The sequence below is a fragment of the Coenobita brevimanus genome, chromosome 18, assembly GCF_032717465.1.
Source record: "Coenobita brevimanus isolate Jiangsu-jjx chromosome 18, ASM3271746v2, whole genome shotgun sequence".
Lineage (NCBI taxonomy): Eukaryota > Metazoa > Arthropoda > Malacostraca > Decapoda > Coenobitidae > Coenobita > Coenobita brevimanus.
Window position 1 is genome coordinate 3,197,501 of NC_136971.1, and position 13,982 is coordinate 3,211,482.

Below are 13,982 nucleotides of genomic sequence, written 5' to 3' on the forward strand. Positions count from 1 at the left end.
ATGCTTAAATAGCGTGCAATTCTGGTTAGCAATAATGTGAAATTAAGTCACGCCAAACATAGCTTTATTACCATAATTTGGGTTCATTAATGGATCACATTTCGCTTGGAAGATAAAAACGGTCGTAAATATAATATGCCAAATGTAAACAACTTCCAGAACACCGAAGTCGAAATAACACTGTCAAGAAAAATAAAAAGGAAAATCGCGAAACAAAAAGTAAAAAAAACAAAACCCCGCATCTGGCAAGAGTCCCACAATCCCCTGCAAAGATGGCGCCGCTCTTACTTCCGGATGAGCGGGGCGCGACAATGACTTTTCCTACGTGAATGCCAGGTGAAGAGTGATTGGCCACCGGGGGATTGAAAATAGGGCGCTGATTGGCTACTTAAATCAGGCTTTATCACCGGGAGTCTCCAGAATTTGTCAACATCCTGGCCATGAAAAGGCGAAAAAAATCCCGAGCTCTGAGAAGGAAGTCATTTTGAAGCCCTTCGGAGGATCTGGCGGGAGAAGAGCGCCATCCACTCCCACCCAAACTTGGCGGGCGCTTATTTGATTATAATTTTGGTTTTGGCTGCACAGTGTAATGATGCTGGTAGGATGAGAGAGAGAGAGAGAGAGAGAGAGAGAGAGAGAGAGAGAGAGACCAATTTATCTCAGGCCCTACTACTCTTAAGCAAACCGAACGCAATGAAATACATCCGACGTTTCTAAAAATCACGACGCAAAATGCTCCCGAAAAACCGCAAAAGAAAAAAAAGTTGCCAAATCAACACATCGAAAATGCAATAATAATAATAATAATAATAATAATAATAGCAAACACTTTCCGAACCAAATCTTGCTAGCAAAAATCGTCTACATATAAGGAAGTACAAACATTTAAATAAAGCACATGCATTAAAATGACAGAAAAAGAACACCAAAAGACACGAACACACACACACACACACACACACACACACACACACACACACACATCCATCATGCAGGGTTAGCACACACGCGGCACCTGTGTCTCTTCATGGGGGTACACAAACAAAAACAAATAATCATGAATGCCCTATTGGCCGAACTATTTACGATTCCATTCAAAATCCCACACACATTTTTTTTTTTTTTGGCATTATCAAAACAAACACAGGCTCGGATACATTCATACACACACGTACGCATATGTATACACCCACATATACATACATTACACTTGGACAAATACACAGACGTATATATCAGCATGGACACACACACACACACACACACACACACACACACACACACATACATAACACCAGCACAACTACACACTTGTAAATAATACCTGCATCAACACACACACAGACACAGACACACACACACACACACACACGGTTATATTTAATTAAGCTCGCAAAATTTTAGCTCATACGAAGTAGCGATTATACGTGTATAAAAAAATAATAATCATGCACATATACATATAAAAAGGTCCGAGTTTGATACATGCATACATATTAGCGATAGGAATACATCATATCCATCCTGCTCTTCATATAGAAATCATACATATGCATACATAAATTGAGAGTATTTGGATTACGTTCATATATATATCAATCATATTAGTCAGTGGCGCATATCTATCTATATGTCTACTGCATATCCCATACACACATTCACACCAATAATCACTACAAATGAAATACAACCATGCCTATTAATGCTGCAAATCTATCTATCTGTCCATCCTACTATTTATCTGTCTATCAATCTATCTACTGCATGTCATATTCACCAAATCATCAATACTCACTACAACCTAATCTAACCAAACCTGCAAATTTTAGAAGTCGATAAATTTAAACCTGAAAATCCAAAAATATGCAGTGGACTAAAAAAATCAATCAATCAGGTAATAACTGGAGTGAACTGGCAAAAATAATTAATAAATGAGGTAACAATAAAGCCAATAAAACACACAAGAGCTACAAAATATACAAATGTCATATGATAAAACATATAAGAGAATAATTACCTTGGTCATCAAAGAAAACCTTCAACAATGAAATACACAAACACAGAAAAGGCAGTCAATGGGAAAAAACACAAAATTGTAATAAATAGAAGACAAACACGTGGATAAACAAACACTAAACACACTGAATCCCCTGCACACACACACACACGTACACACACACAAAAGGAAGAAAAACACCCAATTTCCTCCACATACCCACACGCGCACTACTGTAACACCAACCCCACTACAACTACATTAAAAACTGTGAATATCAACTCACTGGAGGTGGTGGCTTGCACGGTATCCTGGGAGTACGGTGATTCTCCCTTATCGTTGTAGGCGAGGATGCTGAAGGAGTAAGTGGTGCCCAAAGACAGCCCAGTTACGATGAAGGTGGTCGCGTTCTCGGGGTAGACGTCCGTGTACTGGGGAATGCATTAGAGATATTTAGTGTGTGTGTGTGTGTGTGTGTGTGTGTGTGTGTGTGTGTGTGTGTGTGTGTGTGTGTGTGTGTGTGTGTGTGTGTGTGTGTGTGTGTGTGTGTGTGTGTGTGTGTGTGTGTGTGTGTGTGTGTGTGTGTGTGTGTGTGTGTGTGTGTGTGTGTGTGTGTGTGTGTGTGTGTGTGTGTGTGTGTGTGTGTGTGTGTGTGTGTGTGTGTGTGTGTGTGTGTGTGTGTGACTTGGCAAGGTACCTGAGACGAAGCTGAGATGTGTGAGGAGGTTTGGAAACTGAAGTGATATGTGGAGTGGAAAACATGAGCAGGGTAATGGTAAACTAGACAATAAGTAGTAGTAGTAGTAGTAGTAGTAGAGGGGTGAGTGGGAAATAAGTGGAATACATACGAGAATGGAATGGGAAGAAAGTGGAGTTAGGAGAGGGATTTGAATATGCTGAGGGAGTGAGGGAAGAGAGGGAAGAGAGAGGGAATATAACCAAACAAAACAAAACAGAAAGAGGATCAGTTTCCAATAAACAGTGGGAGGCTTTTAAACACCTGAGTGTGCCGTAATCAGGTGGTGTTTGCTTATAATTATGCTCTGTTTAGAATACTGCTGGGGGCCATTACAATAATCACACACACACACACACACACACACACACACACACACTACTCACAAATATAACGGAATAATAACTAGGCACTTAATAAATGAAGCTCTTTATCATCATAAGCGTTAATTCCATCACCTCTTTACAAACGAGCAAGCAAACAGGTTGTAATGAAATACCTTAACTGTTTTTAAAAATATATATATCTTTCAATTTTAAGCTATTCTATAAAAATACTCCAAGATACTACTACTACTAACTACTACTAACAGCCACCATTCCCTCCGCCTCACCTGGTATCTCAGAGTGTCGGAAACGTGGAATCGAACCCGGTACCTCTGGATCAGCCCCCCGTCGAAGCTAGGAGTCCAGCTCACTTGGATGGAGTCGTGCGTGAAGTTCAGCACCTGGAGGAGATGGGGGTTAACTGAGGGAGAAGGGGGGGTAATTGGGGGAGAAGGGGGGTAATTGGGGGAGAAGGGGGAGTTAATTGGGGCAGGAGGAGGGGGGAAGTGGGGGGAAAAGTGTTTTAATATGGTGGGAATGAGAGGGAGTGGATGACAGCAAGTGTGAAAGTGAGTGAGGGTGGGCATGCGAGTGAGAATGAAAATGATAATGAGAGTGTGGGTGAAGGTGTCGGCGAGGGTGAGAGTGAGTGAGAGAGATTGAGAGTGAGTATGTGAGTGAGGCTGAGTGAATGAGTGAGGGTGAATGAATGTGCGTGTGGGTGACAGTGTGTGTGTGACTAAGCGTGAGGTTAATGGGTGAGTGTGCGAGAGTGCGAATCAACGTAGGTGGAAAATAGCATCAACTGGCAATAACATCACCATGAACGGGAATCCAGACGAAATAATCCGAAAACTGAATCTCACCTTAGACACCTTACCTTACCGGAAAAAAGGTAATGTACTGTATATGAAGGAAAAAACGAAAAAGAAAACGAATAAAAAAAAAACTATGAAACAAGACTGGATTTTTTGTTTTTATAATTATTCTCAACTCATCGATTGCACAACAAGACCCACCTCCCGTCCCCCCAAAAAAAATTCTTCCATAAATCATAAATAAATCAATGACGTATTCTTGGTTTCGTCCCTGCTGACTTCAGATTATTATATTTTATCTTAGGTGTTAAAGGGTCATTGTTGTGTGCATCTAACCCTTAAAGTTAGAAAAAGTCCCTTCTAACTTTAATAATATCGTCTGGCTGTGAAAATAATTGATTACCAGATATGTTATCGGAGAGAGAGAGAGAGAGAGAGAGAGAGAGAGAGAGAGAGAGAGAGAGAGAGAGAGAGAGAGAAATCAACTGAGCAAAAGAATGACAAATCAAAAGAGAAGAAGAACTAAGATCAAGGAGGTCATAATATTAGACTTTTATATTTTATCTTTTTTTTATTTTTCTCCAATTTTTTTTCTCAACCCCATGAATTCGAAACAAGATATTACCCTAGGAATACTGTAGTACCCAAGACAAACACGTCATTAAATTTTGATGGCAGATTAAACACAACACCTTGACAAAAAAACAAAAAAAAAGGGAAATCTAGAGGAAAATAACTGAAAATGGATGTAATGCACTCCCTGTTTATTATTATTATTATTACCATCAACACCCGAGGGATATTCAAGCGGCCGGCAAACACGTCATTAAATTTCGATGGTAAGAAAAAAAATGAAATTTCATTTACCAAATCAAAATATGAAATGACAAAAATGCACCATATCGTCCTGGATTTTCCATTCATCTATTTATTTTTTTATTTTTTGCACTCCCGTACACGTGTAAAAGTGTAAAAAAAAGTGTATGAAATTTTATACCGGGAATATATCTTCATGCAAAACACACACAGACACAGACACACACACAGACACACACACACACACACACACACACACACACACACACAAATGGGCGAAAAAAAAAAATGGACAAGGATCGGAGGTGGAGAATTACATACTCCTATTATTTTACTTAATATCTTTCCTATTTACAAATTTAGTTAATTATTTACTACCATTTACGTATGTACATATTCACATTTTTAACTTCTTAATCTATCCTCTATTATTATTTATTTATTTATTTTATTTATTTATTTATCGCGCGGACTCCCACGAATGCGTAATGAGATTTTGCCCGGAGGAATATTCTAACAGCGCGCATATCCACGATCCATTAAATTGAGATATAAAGGGGTGAGGTGAGGCCTTTGCGATATTGTTTCTGAAGCGGTCGCTCTAATTAATTCATCACGAGGCAGCCAACACTTACAGAATATGTAAATTGTGCTGTTTAACCCATGCAGCACGAGGCTTTTATATTTTGGTGGTGGTGGTTCTGGTGGTGACGATGATGATGATGATGATGTGGTGGTGGTGGTTGTGGCGAAGGTGGTGGTGGTGATGATATGATAAAGATGATGTGCTGGTGGTGATGATATGATAAAGATGATGATGTGGTGGTGGTGGTGGTGGTGGTGGTGATAATGATGTGGTGATGATGATCCACCCTCCCATCCATTCAGCTTCAAATTTACGATGTCTGAACTGTAAAACTACCCAGCAATTCACTGCTTTCTTCACTTTTAACAATCAAAATATCCACCTATCCAGTACATAATAATCCACTGTATTCATCCACTTCCTAAACGTTCATTCACTCATTGTATCTAACCACTATTCAATCAACTACCCGTCCATCCCTATCCACTGGTCACCCATCCACTCCTATTTGCTCTTCATCCACCCGTCTTTAGATCAAGTGGTATATAAGATTTACTGGAGCCATCTACGTCCACGGTCTAAGTCCTAAGCATTCATTGTTTAATCATCCATTCATCCATCCATTCGCTGAGTCCCTCCACAACCCATTCATCCATCCATTCGCTAAGTCCCTCCATCAGCCATTCATCCATCCACTCACTGCGTCCCTCCACAACCCATTCATCCATCCATTCACTGCATCCCTCCACAATCCATTCATCCATCCACTCACTGCGTCCCTCCACCACCCATTTATCCATCCAAGCACTGAGTCCCTGCACCATCTATTCATCAATCCGCTAAGCTGGCGTATCCATCCACTACAACGCTTACCCATCCATCTGCGCACTTTCAGGTTGCGCGGGTGTCAGATTTGCCAAAGCCATCGAGGTGTACTAGTGTATGGAGCCAAGCAGGTACCATTCAAACCACTACTCCATCCACTACTCCAATCAACCACCCATCACTCTACTGCACCAATCCATCCACCTACTGCACCAATTCATCCATCTACTGCACCAATTCATCCACCTACTGCACCAACGCATACATCTACTGCACCAATTCATCCACCTACTGCACCAATCCATCCATCTACCCACCTTGAGATCGAGGGGGGTGTCAGGTTTGCTAGTGCCGTCAAGGTGTATGGCGGACTGTGTCGACCCGAGGAGGTTCTGCGCGTGACACTCGAAGAAGCCGTAGTCCTTGCTGGTCACGTTGCGTACCACCAACACACTCTCGTACGTCACCAGTCCGTCCACGAGCTGAAGGGCGGAAGGGGAAGTGCATGAGCAGAACAGAAAGGCATGAGCATGAGGGGGAAGTGCAGGAGCATGAGGGGGAAGTGCAGGAACAAGAGGGAGAAGTGCTGAAATGAATTAAATGGTTTGGGAAGAAGTGGTAAGAACACAAGGGGAGTAATGTAATAAGCAGGGGAAAAGTGTAACAGGAATGAAATTTAAGGTGTGCCATAAATAAGATGAAGATGGGGGGAGGGGGAGTGTAATATGCAAAACAAAATATATATAAAAAAAAGAAAATGTAATATGCAAAATACAGCTAATGAGGGGACGGTGCTTGGCGGACATTATATCATATAAAAGTCCGTTTCATGGACTTGGCTTTTTTCTCTCTCTCTCGCTACTGGTCTCTCCTTTTCGTTTCCTAGCTTTTTGTTCTCCCTTACCTTTCCCTCTCTCCGAAACTTCTGCCTCCATCTCTCGCTCTTCCATTTCCCAATTTCTCCTCACCATCGTTATTCTTTCTCTAAAAGTCTCTGCTTCTTTCGTCAGTTCGTCTCCTCTACACTTCCCACTTCATTTACTCATTTCCCTCCAAACCTTTCCCGTTCTCCCTTCCCCCTCCTTTCACTTTTCATCCCGACAATCTTTTATCCCTTCTTATCACTCTCTTTCTCTCTTCCTTTCCTACATTTCCCTCCCTAGTCTCCCTCCCTACCTCTCCCCTAACTCTTCCCCAACCAACGCTCCCTCATCTTCCTCCCTCCCTACCTCCCTTGAGCCTCCGTACCTTAGGCTCCTCGACGAAGTATCTGTTGTTGAACCTGGAGTAGATGGCTGGCTCGATGGGCGTGTTGTCCCTGGTGTACCAGGTGAAGTGGACGTAAGGCGCTCCCGAGGCCCGACAGGTGAGCCGAGCCGTCTTACCTGCCTCTGCCGCCGCCTTTTGGTACTTCGGGGACTTGTCAATGATCGGCTTGTCTGGCGGAGAAGAGGGGAGAGGGGATAAGACGGATGGAAGGTAAGGGAGGGTAGAGGGGAGACGGGATGAGAAGGCTGGAAGGTGAGGGAACGCAGAGGGGAGACGAGATAAGATGGCCGGAAGGACTGGGAGGGTAAAGGGGAGAGGGGACGAGATGACAGGAAGGTGCGAGAAGGTAGAGGGGAGAGGGGATGAGATGGTTGGAAGAAGCGGAAAGGTAGAGGTAAGTGGGGACGAGATGACTGGAAGGAGAGGGAGGGAAGAGGGGGATATGGTGACTAAGAGAAGCTTCGTGGAGTGTGAGGCAGCCCTAGTGGAAGAATGTTTATCAGAGAAATGACGATGAGGAAGCTGAGGCGAGGGAAAAAAAAAAAAAAAAAAAAAACTTACGCACACAGTTCCGGTTGGCACAAGACGCTGACATTCAATCTTAAAAGTATATAATTAATGAGGCGACGTAAATGTGGCTCCCAGGAACGTCAGCCCATCTTGCAGGCCACTCAAACTAAATTCCAAGGCACGAACGATTCTAATGATCAGGGAGTGGAGGTTGGCGTAAGGGTGAGGACAGGAATGGAGGTGCGAAATAGGGTGACGGTACTGATGGTGTATCTGTGGCTATGGACATGACACCTCTGGACCTTTGCAAACTTTAACAATTTTATTCACCACTGGATACACCTATTAGCTACAGGTGTCTGATTTTGCCTTCATTAACCCCCTCAATACTCAGGTACTCTCTAAAACTCTCATAAAAGCTGTCTGGTAATGGCAAGAAAGGAATAAAAGATGTCCCCGGGCTGCATAGGTTAATGAGAGGGATAGAGTGGAAAGGGGTTGAAACGACTGGAATGGAGGAACAGAAATGGCTGAATAGGTTGGAGAGCGGCTGGGATAGTGTGTGTGTGTGTGTGTGTGTGTGTGTGTGTGTGTGTGTAGTGGTGGTAGCAGTGATTGCTTTTTAGCAGTAGTAGTAAGCGTCGTGGTGTTGGAGGAGGTGAATACAATACAAACTGTGTGTGTAGTGGAGCCACCGTTGTGCCTTGTGTTGGCAAAATCTGTGTTGTCAATGTTGAGTGAAGTGTTGGGAATATCTGTGTGTGTACTAAGTGTAGTGTATACTGGTCATGGTCGTGATGGAATGGGGCGTAGAGTAAGCAGCAGTGTGTGTAGTGGTGCCACTCAAGTATGTAGTGTTGGCAGTGGGTGTGTGACATGTAGGTAGAAGAAAAGTGTATTGTAGCAGTGGTGGCAGGGAGTCAAATGGTGACAGTTGTGTGTGTAGTGGCGTCATTACAGCCTGTAGCGTTAGCAGTACATGTGTGTGTAGTGCTGGCAATATATGAATGTGTAGTGTTGGCAATATGTGTGTGTAGTGTTGGCAATATGTATGTGTAGTGTTGGCAGTATGTGTGTGCGCAGTGTTAACAATACATGTGTGTGTGTAGTGTTGGCAATATGTGCGTGTAGTGTTGGCAATGTGTGTGTGTAGTGTTGGCACTATATGTATGCGTAGTGCTGGCAGTATGTGAGTGTGTAATGTTGGCAATATGTGTATGTAGTATTGGCAATAGGTGTGTGCAGTGCTGGCAGTATGTATGTGTAGTGTTGGCAGTATGTGTGTGTAGTGTTGGCAGTATGTGTGTGTAGTGTTGGCAGTATGTGTGTGTAGTGTTGGCAATGTGTGTGTGCAGTAATGGTGGCAGGAGCAAGTGTGTGGCCAAATAACAGCTGTGTGCCCAAGAAAAGAAGGCAGAAAGGTAAGGTGATTGTAAGCCGGACGGAATTTTGGCCGTGGGAGGAGAAAGCGAGAACGGGGCTTAGCGATCGTAAGGGGAATGGAAGCTGTCTTTGAGGGGGTGGAGAGGGGAGAAAGTGGGGTGGAGAGGGGAAAGAGTGGGGTGGAGAGGGAATTTAGAGGGGCGGAGCAGGGAGAGAGAGGGATGGAGCAGGGAGAGAGAGAGGTGGAGTGGGGAGAGAGAGGGATGGAGTGGGAAGAGAGGGGTGGAGTGGGGAGAAAGAGGGGTGGAGTAGGGGGAGAGAGAGGGGTGAGAGAGGGATAGTGCAGGGAGAGAGAGAGGGGTGGAGGAGGGAGAGAGAGGAGTGGAGAAGGGAGAGTGAGAGAGAGGGGTGGAGTCGGGAGGGAGAGGAGCGGAGAGGGGAAAGAGGGAGAGTGATGAAGTTCGTTGAGAAGGGTGGAGCAGGTAAAATTAGGTGGAGACGGAAATGAGAGAGAAAATGGGCAAAGGTAGAGAAGGGGAAGAGAAGAGAAGGTGAAGCAAAGACAAAAACAGGAGTAGAAATTTAGAAGAGGAATAGGTATAAAGGGAGTTGCAGGCTGGGAAGAAACAGAAATAAAACAGTAACGGTTACCATGTATTACTAACGACTAACAATGGCTGTGATGCTAAAAATAATTAATGAATGAGTAACGGTGAACTTCAGGTGGTACTAACGATTGACAACGATGGTGATGTTAGCAGCCGCCGCCTCGCCGATGTTGTTGTGGGCGTGGCAGGTGAAGATCCCGGTGTCCTCCACAGAAACGTTCTTGATCGTCATCTCCACCACGTTCTGGAAAGGGAAAGGAACGAGATAAGGGTTAGTGAGAGAGAAAGATGAGATAATGATAGACAATGAAAAGATAATAGTAAAAGATAACAGAAACGGGGTAAATCGGGTATTGAGATAATGGAATTGACTGATAAGAATAATGAAGACTATGATATGACGGTGGTAAATACTAGAAGACAATAATAAAAAAAATAAGGGAAAACAATGATGTGGAAGATGGTGAGTTGAAGGCGGAGAGAAGTAAAGAAGATACAAATTATGGATTGCGATTTATGTCCCATTTCAAATTCACAAAACCTTTTTATTGTTTAATGTGGTTATCGACACACGACTTGATTCGACTCAGGAAAAATTCAACACGCTAGAAACATTATTTTGTGTCAACTAATTTCTGCCTATCCATCTGACACAAACCACCACCACCACCACCACAACCATCACCACAATACAAAAACATGAAAGATTTTAACTTCTTGACTCCTCGCGTTACAAAGAGACAGAGAAACGACAAGGGTAAAATGAAGAATTAACATGTCCCTGCCCCCAACTGCCCCCCACTCATCCATCCAAACTCCTCCTCATTCATTCATTACTTTCTACCTTTCTACCTCTCCCTCACTTATTCTTCACCTATCCTTTCTCCCGTTCCTATCCTCTACCTCCTCCTAAATATTTAGTTTCTCTCTCCCTCCTTCCTCCTTCCCTTTGAACTGTCTCACCTCAGATCGCTCTCCTCCTCCCTCCTCGATACTGCTCCCTTCTCCCTTGGTCCATACCCTCCAACTCCCATTCCATAAATCAGTCTAACAAATCTATACTTTTCTCACTTCCTTCCCCCTTCTCTCCTCGGATCTCTCTCTCTCTCTCTCTCTCTCTAATCAACGACAACACAGGCAACACATGTGAGTTTGGGAAAGACAAACTGACGTGAATTTTTGTCCCTCGCGAATACGGAGTCGAAGTAATTAAAGATTCTGCGGCATGTTTTTTTTTTTTTTCTGTGTGTGTGTGTGTGTGTGTGTGTGTGTGTGTGTGTGTGTGTGTGTGTGTGGCGAAGAGACGGCAAAGCGTACCGAAGCAAGGGGTGCCGATAATTATTTTAGTGGGGGTACATGCACACAAAACCTGGCAGAGATCTATAATTCAACTATACATCATAAGTACAAAAACACCCTGTCTCTTTATTACCCTACACACACACACACACACACACACACAGTCAAGTTAGGGTACGACAGATGAAACAAATTTATCCAACGTCAGTAAGGAATCACTAAGGAAGTGTTTCCCTCTCTCTCTCTCTCTCTCTCAAAGGCCATTAAGCGGTCGATGTGGCCTAATTACGCTAATAACAAGGAACCACCGCCACTTCTTAAGCAACGCCAATACCGCTGGTCCCCCATTAACATTGACAGAGCCGTAACCCCTTCCACTCGAGGACGATATTTCCTGTTTTATTCTTACTACTGGACTCTCAGACAAAGTTCGTTTCTCCCTATTCCTCTTCACCCAGATTTTCAGTTTGGGGACCTGGACAGAACATCGACATTTGCGAGTCTTTCTAGGTGACTGTTTGGACTTCGCAAACACAATCTCCTCTAATGACCCCTGTCTTCAATGGGCAATAATCTCAGCACAGTAATTTATCTCTGTAATCCCACCAGTTGATTTTACTCATTGCATGAAGGATCTTTTGTATTTATGGGATTAATGAAGGCTATATCTAACCCTGGGATTAATGAAGGCTATTTCTAACCTTGGGATTAATGAAGGCTATGTTTAACCCTGGGATTAATGAGGGCTATATCTAACCCTAGGATTAATGAAGGCTATTTCTAACCCCGGGAATAATGAAAGCTATGTCTAACCCTGGGATTAAAATGAAGGCTATGTTTAACCCTGGGATTAATGAAGGCTACATCTAACCCTGGGATTAATGAAGGCTAACCCTGGGATGAATGAAGGCTATATCTAACCCTGGGATTAATGACGGCTAACCTTGGGATTAACAAAGGCTAACCCTAGGATTAATGAAGGCTAACCCTAGGATTAATAAAGGCTAACCCTGGGATTAATAAAGGCTAACCCTGGGATTAATAAAGGCTAACCCTGGGATTCATGAAGGTGGACCCTGGGATTAATGAAGCCCATATCTAGCCCTGGGATTAATGTAATACCCACTTAAGAACCAGGTAGTTAATAAGCCGCGTTACCTTTGCAGATTCGTGACATCGTTAGACGGAAATAAATTTTGAACAATTTTTTTTTTTTTCAACTGTGGTACCACTCTTCTGGAGTTGAAAAAGAACCAGAGTAAAAGTAAATAAATGAAATAAATCAATCAATAACGTCTTAAGTACATAAGTGAAAATCAGTAACGTCAAAAAAGAACACTTGGGTTTATCATCCTTAACTTGGCAGAAACTCTCGTCCCTCCTTCAGCTATTTCCTGTACCTCAATGGCAGAACAAGACAACACTACAGTTTTATATCCTTTCTACAGCACTTCTTCGTGGCTTGCAAATACTCAAATCGCTTGTAGGTGATGAAGAAGGACGCCTTCACGTGGTGGCACCGATTGAACCACGTCCCTCACCTCCCCCAAATACCACACACACACAAAAAAAAAGATGGCCATTTTCAGCCTGCAGTCTACAGGGATCAACTTTCATATGAGCCAAGGACCACAGGAGAAAAAAAACAACAACAGCAAGCTCATGTTACAGCTCACCTGCAGACGACAATCCTACGGCTCTCCATCCTTTCCAGAGCACTTCTTCGTGACAAACACCATATTTTCTAGAATTAATCACTCTCTCTGCAACTCAGCATTCAAAGTTAGAGAGACGGCATTTACAGGTCAGGTGAAAGAGATGAGAGTGTAGGAAAACCACATCCACCACACAGCCTGTTATATTAGTGAACGCTGACAGCAGCAACATCCACACTGACATCTGATGAAAATGTCAGAGGAATATGCAACATGGAATTAGTCTGCAAACTGACACTGGCCACTTAGTTTACAGAGGCAAAGTGTAATTGATTAACGTGATCCTCTGTCACCCCAACACACTCGATTTATACTTCCCCCTCCTCCCTTAACATTTCACCGTCCTCTGTTCAGTTTCTCTCTCTTTTTGTCCTTCCCTTCACAAACACACACACACACACACACACACACACCTTATGACATGTCCCTATCTAACCTCAATCTTCCACACCCCATAAATAGTACACCCACCTCCCACACCCCATCCACAATAGCACCCCACCCCCAACCCCACACCCCACTCTCCCACAACACGTCTTCACCCCATTCCATCACACAACACCACATCCCTCTCCTCCCCAAACAATCCAACTCATTCCTCCCATCCACTCTTATACACCACACAACATGTACCCCCTCCATCTCACCCCCACCCCCACGCAACCCCCTACCATCCACACGCAGCCACCTAACCCCCACACCGCAACACTCTGACCCCCCTCACCCCACACACGGAAGCGTCGGAACCAACAAGAAGAATGCTAATTGTGTGTCATGACGTCATCAGCTCAGGCCGGCACAGGCATGACAGATGGAGGTGGGGTTGGGGTGCGGTTTCTCTCTCTCTCTCTCTCTCTGGGGAAGGGCGAGTGTAATGCAGTGCAGTGCTCAATATGCTAGCTAGGTATCTATCCATCTTTCTGCCTATCTACCTCTATCAATCCATCTATCTATATATCAATCCATCTGTGGGATAGAGTGGTGTAGGTGTGGGTGTGAGTTGGGGTGCCTGAAGATTCATTCCCCTTTTTACTTTTTTGGGGGGTGGGGGGGGAGGATCTGCGTGAATTTTTTGGATTTCTCGTTAATTTTCGC

General features: G+C 43.7%; 1 protein-coding gene across 1 annotated transcript in view; it reads right to left on the reverse strand.

Annotated features, from left to right (window-relative positions):
• LOC145391349 (nephrin-like) overlaps positions 1–13,982 on the reverse strand; it is a 103,739-nt gene that overhangs the window by 22,860 nt on the left and 66,897 nt on the right. The window contains exons 15-19 of the mRNA XM_080265947.1: positions 10,000–10,117; positions 7,352–7,542; positions 6,421–6,585; positions 3,346–3,459; positions 2,283–2,427 (exon numbers count right to left, since the gene is read on the reverse strand). Of these exons, the coding sequence (XP_080122073.1) occupies positions 2,283–2,427; positions 3,346–3,459; positions 6,421–6,585; positions 7,352–7,542; positions 10,000–10,117 (733 nt within the window). The remainder of the gene's footprint in view (positions 1–2,282; positions 2,428–3,345; positions 3,460–6,420; positions 6,586–7,351; positions 7,543–9,999; positions 10,118–13,982) is intronic.